Source organism: Mytilus galloprovincialis, chromosome 9 (assembly GCF_965363235.1).
Source record: "Mytilus galloprovincialis chromosome 9, xbMytGall1.hap1.1, whole genome shotgun sequence".
In the NCBI taxonomy this organism is placed as follows: domain Eukaryota; kingdom Metazoa; phylum Mollusca; class Bivalvia; order Mytilida; family Mytilidae; genus Mytilus; species Mytilus galloprovincialis.
This window is the reverse complement of record NC_134846.1, coordinates 84,203,388-84,217,394: the sequence shown is the minus strand read 5'-3', so window position 1 is coordinate 84,217,394 and position 14,007 is coordinate 84,203,388. Positions and strand designations below refer to the sequence as shown.

Sequence of the window (14,007 nt, the reverse complement as noted above, 5' to 3'; positions counted from 1 at the left end):
ACAGTGCAAATACTTTTAAAATTTCATATTTATATTGTATGTATGAGTTATTTTTTAATCATTACAATTGTTTAACAGTTTAAACAAATAGATACATGCCAAAGTAAATCTTGAAAATTGTACTTAACAACCCGAGTACAAGAAAACTTGCACTGAAAACCAAACAAATTTTATTTTTAATTCCTTGAAGAATTATTTAGTTTCAAACTCTGGACTTTGGTAGTGTGTAATCACTAAACTTTATTGATTTTCTTCAATGAAACACATCTGTTATAGTGTATATAGCCACTTACCCTCACACCGGATAATTGTCAAAATTAATAAAACAAGTGGTCATATATTGAGTTAAGCAAATAGTTTATTAGCTGTTATTCTTAACACTCTTATATATATTAGTTGTCCAAGTAAACAATTATATGTGTAACCGGCTAACCTTAAAAATATTTGCATAATAACTGTTCTCTTTAAACCCTTAAGTGAGGATAAACAAACACACGTGTCAAAATCTCAATATCCTCTATCTTATTTGACTTCTGTCCGGTTCATTCGAGTTGATAATGATTAGTACATGTAGAAACGAATATCTATCTATTCGAATGTAAATAAGAATTGTAAGTTATATACAACAACATCAATAATAAAGAAAGTAAAATTTTATCATTTTGTATACGCGAAAAAAATGAGTTTCCATAATTCATAACAAAGAGGGTGTATCTATATTTGATCGCGCTGCAAGGTAGATCCCGAAGTAAGTCTTGGGGTAATAAAATAATAGCTATGTCATTGGTCCTCTTGGCTTAATCACATACCCATGTCGTCTTGGTGCTGTATCGCTTACTTCACAAAAGTGAACTCACATCCACGTTATATAATAATATGTTATATCTGTGTTTCTTTTTTTGCCCGTCATTCTCTGGAAATTTGATGTTACTGGGTTTGGTTTTTTAAAGAATATGGTATTATTGTTGTTTATAAATATAGAATATTATTACGTTATTTTCAGACAATTTACAAAATAGATGAAATATATCATTATTCTGCTTAGTGCACCGATTTAGCTAGCTTATAATGTTGTACTTCCGACTTCCGATGTCGGAAAATCTGGGGTCATAAATCAATAACCCTAGCGTACTCAAACCTGCCCTAGAGATAAATATACTCAATTGATATTTGTGAAACATAAATACTTCCTCCAAGTAACGGTGTCTACTATCGTTTCAATGCTAACTTTAAAGTAATCCACAATAGAATCAATTAATATATTGAAGATCCGGCTTCTGGGTGCTTTTATAAAGCAGAAGAGGTAGTTATATCCTTAAAAGGAACGAGAACCCAACTAAATGGACATTTTAAAAATCTGAGACACCAAGAAACAATTTTTTTTACCATTTTGTCAATTTGAAATAGGTTTGATACCAAAAAAAATAGGCGTTTTTCCTATCGGTCAATAATTTTTCCATTACATTTCTGTAGATTTAATTTTTACTTTTGATTTTATGATTTGTAGTACAAACTGTATGAAAACGACCAGTGTAGCAATGAGTTGTTTAATTGGTTATATGATAATGTAGATAAGAACATGTGTTACGAAGTATCTCAGCATTCTATCATATGTGTTTATTGACAATTTACTTATACTCAATGCTATTCATCAAAAGTTTAACTGTTAATTATAATTGAAAAATATGTTAAAATATTATGAAATGATTATTTTCATATTATCCTAAATCAATGTGTGTTATAAGGTCAAAAATGAAAAGAGATTTTGGCTTTGAAATGTTTTGTTGTATTGTTTGAATGTTGTTATGTTAAGCCCAATAATATGATTTGGTAACCCCAGTTTGACACACCTTTCATTGATAGATATAGTGTGCTCTTGTGTATAAATCAGCGTATGTGTTGAAAGGCTGTTGAAATGACTACACATAATATGTAAAAAGCACACTTTAAATCAGCATCAGAATAAATATTTCAGCGCGATTCCAAAAAATTCTTATTAGTTTCATTGGTTTCCATTTGTATTTTTCATGAAATGTACCAATCAACATTTTGTTTTGCTGTTCACTATAAAAATTAAATGATGGTTTAGGAGAAATTTCCACACCAGTCCATTGATTTATACGTTATCAAGTCACAGAAATTTATTAGAAAAACACACAGAAGCATAAACACCAATCTAACTTAAACAATGTTAAACGACGTTATTAAGAACTTGAAGACAACAAAATCAGTTTATATGAAATCTTTCAATTAGGACTGTCGGCGGATGTTTGTGTCTCATTGTCCATTAATAGCTTATTTTTGTAATTATAAGAAGTTAGTAATAGTTTTGTGAACGTTATAAGGAGTCATGCTAGGCCAGTTAGCTTTAGAAAAAATATCTATTAGCGAAATGTCACGTCCTAAGAGACTTTAAATGGATAAAGAATAAGATATGACATGTATATTGTAGTCTGTCAAGTTATACTATATTGGAAACCTAAAACAGATGATTATATGAGACAAACGACATATTGTAGTTAAAGTCACATCAAAGTTAAATGGCTTCAATAAAATGATATAAATTCCATACGTTAACATGTCAAATATTGCAATTATTCCATTCTTTATGCATTTATAAATTAACTTTTTTCTTGTAGAATAGAATGATTATTTACTACATGTCCATCACATATTGAAGAACGGTAAGAGGTAAACGTAGGCGATACGTTAAATAAAGGCAACAGTAGTATACCGCTGTCCAATAGTCATTAACAGATTAGGTGAAACCTAATCAAGGCTACTAACTAAAACCGGAAACCTTATCCAGGTCACAAACTAAAACCGAGGGAAACACATCAACTCCATTAGGAAAACAACAGAACAACAGAATCACTGAACTGTACCAAAATAAAAAAAAACAAACACCAACATACATAGTCTTTTTGATAGCAACTGTTATATTGGCGACTTTCTACATGACATTTTGTAAACAAATGATGGGTTGAACCTGGTTTTATGGCTAATCAATTCTCCTGATTATAAGGCAATGTAAGAAATACCGATAACGAATTCATATATAAGCAATTATTATGATATGCTTTTAAATTAAACCTATCCAGATTAAAATTTAACAAATAATGTGTAAACAACAGTAATGGCTTTATTTAATGTATAATTATATAAAATAAAATTTAAAAAAAAATACGATCGACAATAACATAAAGGAATTGTTGACATCAATTAATCAATATATTGAGAACAATTCATTTATTAAAAAAATGACAAAGAAATAATAATGAGAGAAAAAAAATGTCCAATGTATATTTTATTTAAAGCATTGCAAAACATATTGGTTTTATAAATTAGTTGTTAATTTAGTTTTCAGGACACTTTTATATGTTGTTGATCTAAATTCTAATCTCTGTCAAAACATATCGAGGATACCAGGCTTGTAATTTGCTAAGCTAGACGCCCATTTCGTTTACCAAAATAAGTCTTATTAATGGCACTGGAATCCAAACCGTTCCAAATTAAATACGACTGTTGAAAATTGTTCAATCAGATAATTTTCATTTTTGACACTATCCATGTCAAACTTGGAAACTGCTGTTTGCATATTATTGCTGTTTTCTCAATAAACTGAAATACAAAAACTACTTGAACAAAAGAGGGACGAAAGATACCAAAGGGACAGTCAAACTCATAAATCTAAAACAAACTGACAACGCCATGGCTAAAAATGAAAAAGAGGAAAAAAAACCAGCACACATGACAGAACATAGAAAACTAAAGAATAAACAACACGAACCCCCCAAAATACTAGGGGTGATCTCAGGTGCTCCGGAAGGGTAAGCAGATCCTGCTCCACATGTGGCACCCGTCGTGTTGCTTATGTGATAACAAATCCGGTAAATAGTCTAATTCGGTAGGTCACATTCATGAAAGGGAAGGGGATTGTAGTTACGAAGTAAGGAACATATCCGATATTATTTGTGAAACAGTTATTCCATAACGGTCAACCAACTCGTGATGGCGTCCGTAAAATTTACGAAGGGATGATTTCAACTTCACCATTTGGAACCCTTGGTTTAATAGCTTCCTTGAAAGCAGCAACCTTCTATCAAGAAAATCATGATAGGAAATGAAAGCACGGGAATATCGTATCAATTGGGAGATATATACCCCGTATGCAGGTGCTGCTGGAATGTTGCTACTTAGAAATGGAAAAGTTCACAATTGGAAAGCTGAAATCATCTCTTTTGTCGTAAAGTTTTGTTTTCAACCGACCTTCATTGTCAATTTCAAGATGTAAGTCAAGATATGAGGCCGACTTAACTGTATCATTGGTATCCTTTATCTCTAGCTCGATGGGATAGATGCGTTCCACATAGTCAAGTTAGCCAATAAAGCACATTATTCATGTTTCGGAAACAACTTGTGTGGCAGTACTAATTTCTAATTAAGTCTTTAGCAAATCCACATACATTTTAAATGAGCTGTAATACGTGATATACTGGAACGAATTGTTGATTGAAATGAATATCAGCCGTTAATATAAAATGTTTGCTTTGGTTTTAAATAATTACATTAGATGTATGTTTCACTATAATGCGCTATTCTGATTGGCTAACTGCACATCACGTGTTATTCCTTAAGCAATTACATTACCCAATAAAACTTTTCATTTATGATAACACGAGGTCCCACAATAAAATGCACAGGTGAATTAAAAAAAAAAACAATGATAAAATTCGTTTTTTCATGATCCTAGCTAAAAAATGTATTTATAAGTATTGAATGCTTCTTTTTGTAACTTCATAGGGTTGTAAAAGCTTTGACCGTGCGCAAATGTTTAGAATGAAGCGCTTTCGATCAACGCTTTTACACTCCAATGAAGTTACAAAAAGAAGCATTCAATTCTTAAAAAATAATTGACACATATTAAAACATAGGGAATGGTTTCATAACCTTCCAATTAACAATGACTGATAACCATATTTGCTCAAAATCGAAAGAAAAAATTATATTAATAGTATCTCATTAGCAATAAAAGAAAAGTCGCGAAAAGCAATACTACTTACGAGATTTTTTGGTCAAACTTATGCATGTTGTACATTACTTAAATGATTAGAATATTGTATCAAAACCAAACCAACACAAAATTGGAAATTATTTGAACGTTTTGTCAAAGGTATACCGTAAGTAATAATGGCAAAATAATAAAAAAATTTTCCAAACTATTTACATATGAAGATTTATATATCTCAAACAGACTATACATAAGGATCAGATAACTTAACCAGCAAGACAGCGTACAAATAAGAAATTAAGTGCCATTATTTCTTCTTTTTGAGCACTGATCAAAGTCATAAAGTAATTATACAAAAGTGATTGTAAATAAAAAGTACTTTCAGGCTACTCCTATATAATGGAACATCGCAAACACTTCTAAGAATGAAAACCAAGGACGTACAGAGCCAATGTCAATTATGTGATGTATTATGATCAAATAAACAGTTATTTTAATTTATAAACCAATAACTGTTTGAAATATATGTTATAAAATCACGGTTCCCATAAATCAGATCCAATGAAATAATTTTTTACACAAATATTGTCAACATTTAACACTATGCATTTCTATCCAAGGATGAATGATATATAAACAATACAGTAATATTACGAAGTAGATTCGGTACAATATATTAGAAAACTAGTAAATAACCTATAAAGAAGTAGTAACCGTGATTGTATCTAGATATGTCGAATAACAAGGCAATAATCTTTACATCCATATGTTAGAATCGAGAAATATTCTATTGGTTTATTTTGTCGTTAGGAACGTATGATAAAATATTCATTACCTATGTTATTTCATTTCAACAACAACGTATGAGCATATACCTGACCAAGAAGTCATTTATGTTCTGAAGAGGTTCAATTAAATAAAGGTAACAGTAGTATACTGCTGTTCAAAACTCGTAAATCTAAGGACAAAAACCAAAATCGGGGTAACAAACTAAAACTGAGGGAAACGCATTAAAAATATGAGAAGAACAATGCCACAACATTAAAATGTAACACACACAGGAACGGAGTAAGCATTAGATAAAATCCGATGAGAATAACAAATATAACATCAATTAAAAGAGACACTTATCTTTATTATCAAAGATTTAAATCAAATCTAATTTGCATAAGTTTCCAGATGACTGGTCATTAAATAAGGTGAATCTAATACCTTAAACAGAGAATATATACTTTTTTTTAAACACCTGTTGCTTCTTCTTCACATTTTATTTAAGCAGTTTTTTGCTTTCCAAACTTTTGATGTGGAGTGTACACGATTGGAGTGTTTTTAGACACACATATATTGTGCAGTTAGAATCTATATTTATTATGTTGCTAGAGAAGTCAAACTCGATAATGTGTTGGGCAAAAATGTTTTATCAAAGATTACAAAATATCAAAAATGCGTCAATTTCCAATAATAATGGTGTTATACTATGAGTCTTATATAGATGTATAATTCTTTATTAAACAAAATAAAGCCTCTTTAATTTTACTTAAATTTTGAAGATCTAACAGGTCGTCATACTTTCATAGTTGTATAGAAATATTCACTCATTAGTACCAGTGAATATGTCTCGGTGTCATCCTAAAGAATTAATAAATCTCTTGCTGCCTACACATAAACATATCTATATTAATGTATACAGAGAACATGATATGGGACAACATCCCTAATGCACCGCGAAATGAGGAAAGTGTAAAGAAAAAATCTCTGTGTAGTGATATTGGACATGTTTCTATTTTTTACAAATGACTCAGCTTAACCTTTTGTGGTGATTAGAAAAGTAGAGGAACATAGAATAAATGTGTAAAAACTATGGGGCTATTAAATGTGTTCAAAGTATTAAAACTTATTGTGTCAAAAAGGGAATATTTTACCACAAGGAGCCGCATCACGAAAGGATGTTCGGAGTATGCTAATTTACGGGAAAAGTAATCTCACTTCTACCCCGAAAAATTAACCACATATGTGAACATGTCACAGCTTCGAAACGAGCTATCATACATATCCAAGTTTCAATATGGACTGAGCTACAGGAAAAAACGTTACCATTACCGCCTATGTAAAAACAATTAAAGATATTGACTCATATGGCTTTTTATGCCCCATTTATGGGCATTATGTTTTCTGGTCTGTGCGTCCATTCGTCCGTCCGTTCGTTCGTCGGTCCGTCTGTTCGTCCGTTCGTCTGTCCCGTTTCAGTTTACAGTTTTGGTTATAGATTTTGGTCGAGGTAGTTTTTGATGAAGTTGAAGTCCGATCAACTTGAAACTTGAAATGTTCCCTATAATATAATCTTTCTAATTGTAATGCCAAATTAATGATTTTATCTCCAATTTTCACGGTCGACTGAACATAGAAAATGATAGTGGGGATGGGGCATCCGTGTACTTGGGACACATTCTTGTTGAATATCACATCTGTATTAACCCGACACACCAATATAATCACAAAAGCTCTGCTAGAGTGATTATATTGATTGAGGGTTCGTACAGTTTGCGATATTGAACAAGTGATATCATATACACATTAATTTATTCCTAACTAAGATGTTTTTTATGTAACATAACCTTATACGGATTAGGGGTGTTTTAAAGCATTTGCAACAATGACTGACATCGATGAAGTGACGTCATACTTATGAAAGGTGTGATAAAGTCTTTTGCACCATGACTGATATCGACATCATCAAGGATAGCTGATACAGCACGATTTGTAAATACGAATTAGCAGGTTTTAATACTATTATATAATAAATATATATTGTTATGTCTCTCCGATGAATTTTGTACTTTTATTTATTAATATATAGAGGAACAATAGGTTAACGGACTTAGTGCTTTCCAAAAATCACTATGTAATGTGTTATGAAATTATAAGTAAATACACTTTGTCCTTTGTATCAGCATGAGGAAGTTTAAACAATCAGTATGTTCTATTATTATATCATTCAAGGAAACAGATTTAATCAAATTAAGGTCAAGTGTCATTTTTACTATCAGTGAACAACTTAAAAGCAGTTTTTGAATTATACTTATTATATTTGCATTTTGGAAAAATCTCTTTTATTATTTCTTCTTCCTCAATATTCAGACCGAATGATGTGAATTGAAAATTTGGGGGGAGGGTGCAAGGTTTCTAATTAAATAAGCTGAATCTATTGTCAAAACTTATCATAGAGTATGGATCACTGAAATTAAAAATACGATAATGGAAAGATACTGGGTGTCTCAGCTGTTCACATACCATCTAGGATCAAAATGGTTCACAATATAATCTCTTACATAATAAGGGGTAATCGAACAAAAAAAAAGGATCCGATACTTTAAAAACATCGGTGAAACATTGTAAATGAATTAGACATTTAGATTTAGTTATACTACGTATTATAAATGATGTGTTTTTCATATCTGTTTCATACTATGTATATAAAAAGAAGGTGAACTTACGTAACCAAGCATAGGTAGATTCCATGATGCTGCCATAATTGCCGCGTGAGAACAGATGCCCTCTGGTCCAATGAAACCAGTAGTCCCCTTTACATAGAGATGTGTCATATCATTTAAAGCTTTCAAATATTTATTAGCAGTGTCTTGGAAATGAGTCTCTATTGTATAATTTGGAAGAATGCTTGAATTCCTCTTGATATCTTCTATGGCTCTGTAGTACGCACCAGCATAAAATTTGCCCATCCCTTGACCTATTGAAACTGAGGACAAAAACGAAATCTTAAATTTGTCCTTCTCCACTGTTGTTAAATTCGTGTTAATCGTAAAATCATCAGTTGTAAAATTACCATTTATATCTCTAACATTTGTAACTTTCGAATATTCTTTTAATAAATCCATATGCTCTTTTTCGGCATTTGTCAGATTCGTGTTGCACAAAACACTTAAAATATCAATCCAAATAATTATTGAAAAAGTCTTCATTTTTTACCATCTACCATTTGACTCATCTCCACAATAAATGACCTCTACTTATACCACATACGTAGATCTGCAAATAGAATTCAAATCGTGTTGATACTTTGTCAACATTTAGTAATAATATATGCTTGTCAATTTATTAACAAATTACCGTAAAAAGAAACGCTTTTCTGTGAGTTGTCAATTGATTTGAGAACAATACAAGTATTAACCATCCATTTAAATTTCTAAAGTAAAAGTGCTATTGGTTTTAATTCAAATATCGATATTAATATTTACATGTTTTTGTTCAACGTTTTGTTTCAGCTTATGAAAGACTGGAAATAAGTGAAAGTGGTTATTTTTTATCAATGGAATTTCAGACAATGTTTTCATAAGATTAATATCATGACGTAATCAGAGTTTTAATGAAACATATACACACAATTTTTAAAGTGTTCATTAAATTAATTTACACCATGTCATGTGTAAGATGATTTCGGGTTCAAATAGTGGATTTTTTTATATTAATAATACATATATAACAGTGCGATCAAAGTGATAAAATACAATGATCATTTTTCATTAAGTTCCAATTGTATTAAATATCACTTATCAGTTTATTTACAAGACGTAAATGGGTGTACTATTAAAAATGTTGCTGACATTCGGGTAATTTTATTATTATTATTTATATCCAACCATTTCGTTTTGATATATATATAAACGATAACGACACATTTGTAAACGTTGAAATAACGTAAAACTAAATAAGAATTGAGATTGATAAGGAATTATGTATTGGATATCAACAGTACGCAGCTTTCTGATCAAAATGTTGAAAATAACCAGTTAGGTAATTTTGTCATATTCTGTAAGAAAATAACGCTTTCTCCGTTTGAGGTTGAACATTATGTACAATGAGATTTTGTAGAGTTTTAAATAAACAAAATGTTCTTTTTAAATCTTGGTAAAGCGTGTTGGAAGGAAATCAATTGGAGTAATCGACTGTGACGCGCACATAAGTATGTTTGTTGGTGTTTCCTGACGATTTTACAAAACATATTTCATAAATGATTTTTTACGAACAGAGAGTCATGTCGTGTCCCAATTGCAGACGTTGTTGTGTTATATGATATTGTGCTTCAAGTACCTATAACCTTGAGAATTTGAATCAATAAGATGTATAAGAGACAACAGCATATTACCAATACCACCAAAAACTCGTCCACCAAGACAGACATCAACATAGTCAGTATTACAAGTATACTGTTTTGCAATGTCTTTTTTTATAAACGGAATGCAGATGTTCTAAACATTTTCAATACCCACTTACTTTCAAATTCTAACGTCCCTCAAGACTTTTTCTTTCGTTTTATTTGTAAAAGCTCGATGCATGACTTCAAATGCAATTATATTTGAATTTTAATCTGTAATTCAGTTGTATAAAGGAAGGCAATAGTTTTATACCGTTGTTCAAACGTCATAAATTTATACTGGTTATCTGCAATATTAAGCAACGCACCACGTGTTTACATGTGCTACATAAAGGAAAATTTACATTCATATTGTAAAAGAATTTTTGCTATTGTAAGTGAATGAAATTACTGGTTACTGATTTCGGGTGAACTGGACCATACATTTACGTACTGGACATTTTTTGGAGTAAATGTCTCTTATATCTTATTGTCTAACGAGTCTGCAATAATGAGATTTTAATTTTCCACAGTACATCAGATCCTGAAACAGCGAATTCAGGAAGACATGATACTATATTTCCTGGACTATTTTAATAACAATAATGAAACTCTGATTTTTCAATTTGTACCAATATAAGTTAATCATTCACCCCAATAGTAATCAAAATATTCAACATTATGAGATCCTCATTTACATTATGTATAATTGCTCGATGATAACGATAATTATGACGATATGTTCTCACAGGACATACTACCAATACTATTGTGGATTTGTTCACTCAAAGACAATTGCCGACGGTAATTTTGGTAAAATTAGTCACACAAAAAATTCTTGATCGCAACATTGTCTTTATCATTTGAAATCATCTCATTATTCTTTGAAATTCCTTTGGTGTTTTAACTATCTTAAACTTTCTATGTATGTTTCAGCGATTTGTTTTTACAAAATTCATACTCTTCCAATGGCTGTCTCCACGATTTTTTTGGAAATAAGGAGAATCAACATATTCCTACTTACATGCAATTGAAACAATAAATAATGGTTACAAAAATCATAGAAAACTGCATATGGTTTGGAATTTTGATCAGTTAAAAGACATTATATACATCTAATGACAATGTATTATAAATTCATATTTGTTTACATCATACCTGTCAATCAAATTTAAAAGTGAAATTGCCACACGAAATGCAGGTTTCATCAAAACAAACATATCAAATTCAACTTTATAAGATTTGAAAAGAATCAACCCTTATGTTATCAGATATGTGTTTAATGCATATAATACTCAATTTTCGGAGTAGACACAAAAAGCAAATGGGTTTTCACATAACCTAGATACGATCGAAAGGTACCAAAGTTGGAGTCAGTGAAGCATTTTAGACCTGGAAGTAACAAGAAAAGCAGTCATTGTTTGACAACATAACTGAAAAATAATGATCAAGTGTATGGCAGACAAGAAAAGCATGATGAAAACATCTGTGAAGCAATTCATCACCTTACGATTATGGTAAGTTACTTAAACTAGGAAAAACTAAAGTTGATATTTTATCATTGGCAAATGCACATAGAAACCTATCTTAACAGATTCAAGGTGACATAGAAAGCACCAACCCTTTTATTATCAGATATGTGTATAACGCATATATTGTTTTGGTTATCGAATGAATATAATTTAGCACGACAAAAATCCGAATGATAGATAATTTTCGATGGAATCTCGGTAAGAACTTGTCAGAAGAAATCATGTTGTTGTTAACTTGTAAATGGCCTACAGATACACAGTCACATAATATAACATGTGTAACAGAAACTACTATCATATTCTCCTTCATATGCGTGTTTTGTTTTGGTTTTTAACACTCCTAATTACTTATTTGTGGTGAAATTATGATAGTTGGAAGATTAGATGGGGGTTCAGCGTTCACAAATTGTTTTAACCATGCCATATTTCTATGTGTCTGTCACAACTCAGAGGCATGAAGATCAGTGGTTTTCGTCGGTTCATGTCTGCATTTATTTATTTTTTCATGTCGGGGCTTTTATTGCTGATTTTTACAGTTTGATGTTTTTATCATTCTTGAAGGCCGTTATATGACCTACATTTGATTACTCCTACATCATTAGCACAGGATATTTGACAAATTGGCAATCATATCAAATCTATTTGTTTCTATGGTTAACTGAAGTGTTAACATTCCATTCCTTGAAATTTTACATTCAGTAATTAATACAAATTATATTTTGAAGGTCTTAATATTCTGAACTATTTCAAAATATCGCAGTTTGTGTTTTGTGTTTTACAAAGCACTTTAGAAGTTCAAAGTAAGATTGTACTTTGTGACTGAGAATAAAATTACTGACCTGCCTTTTAAACAGTCTGTGTCAAGTGTCCTGTTTCTGACAAAGCACGCATTGCTCATAATGAATGTTTTGTTTCCTCCATTAATTCCCAATGATTTGTTGAAAATTTTATTGAAATAACAATGAAGGTAATCACAAAGTATATTTCGTTGACATGAGAAATATAGTTCTGATTGGACAGAAGAGATTGAAATAATTTACCATGATAGAATAATTGATGAAACAAAGTGCAATATATATATATACAAAAATGAAATGAACAACTGACAAATGAACGACATCAAAGTTTAGAAAAACCAAAGTGTATGTGTGGGAGGAATCGATAAAAAGGCTGGTAAAATCAATAAAAACTGCAATTAATCAATCGAATGTGGTATCGTTCGCAAGTGACAAATACCGAAAAAACACTCCAACTCATAAGCTGAATACAAGCTGGAAAAGCCATAGCTTGATTTTAAATTTATAACTCTATAACGACAAATCTATCCGTTATGATTTTGGTTCAAGATCTTATCCAATGTATTTAAAGGTCCATACATTTTCGATTTCTCTAATTTATATGAGATACAAGAAAACACCAACACAATGATTGTTGAGTGAAACGATATTATCAAAACATCCATATAATTATTCTAAATATACAGAAATTCCTTTATTTTTTCTTGCCGTTTAGAATGTTTTTTTTTTTGTCATTAATGGAAATTTTAATATGAAAACAAGGAAATGTAGTATGTCTGCCTCTGAGGCAATTAGCCATTCCAAAAGACATTGAAGTAAGGATTTATAGGTAACTAGACGAACTTCAACAACAAGCAAATCGTATAACGCAATAAAAGCTGTTTAAAGCACCGGAAAAACAAAATACGAAACAACATCTTCTGAGGTTTAAAGGAGAGGGTGAAGTTTGATACAGGAATATCTTGCAAAATGTCACTTCACTTTGGAGAATGTCTGTATAAAGTCAGACATGTGACAGTTGTATTTCATCAGATCCATTGATTGATAGCGTTTGGTTTTATCAATTTTGATGGATATATATCTTTTTGAGTTTAAAGATGTTTGCTCCTCCATTTTTTGATTTTTTGCCAGATTTTCGGAATCCTCTGGTTTTATCAATGTATTGTCATTAAAAAAAAATTGCCCACTAATCCCTACTTTTCTTTTTATAATTTTATTACATAAAGTTTAAAAAGCCATATTTCAAAATTTTTAAAATTCTTGTTATTTTTTCAAACTGTTTGAAACAAAAAAGGTGTCAATGTTAAATATTTGAAAAATCTAGAGAGAATAATTTCCCGCCAAATTGTCAATGGCTTATTTCTCGAAAACGAGCACACGGACCTTCTTTTTCTTTTTTAGCTCACCTGGCCCAAAGGGCCAAGTGAGCTTTTCCCATCACTTGGCGTCCGGCGTCCGTCGTCCGTCGTCCGTCGTCGTTAACTTTTACAAAAATCTTCTCCTCTGAAACTCCCGGGC

The 14,007-nt window shown here is 30.9% G+C and overlaps 1 protein-coding gene across 2 annotated transcripts in view; it reads right to left on the bottom strand.

Moving 5' to 3' along the window:
• LOC143046193 (guanylate cyclase 32E-like) overlaps window positions 1–14,007 on the bottom strand; it is a 94,887-nt gene that overhangs the window by 55,029 nt on the left and 25,851 nt on the right. For both annotated transcript variants that reach the window (XM_076219234.1, XM_076219235.1), the window contains exon 2: window positions 8,506–9,055. In XM_076219234.1, the coding sequence (XP_076075349.1) occupies window positions 8,506–8,988 (483 nt within the window). In that variant the 5' untranslated portion in view covers window positions 8,989–9,055. The remainder of the gene's footprint in view (window positions 1–8,505; window positions 9,056–14,007) is intronic.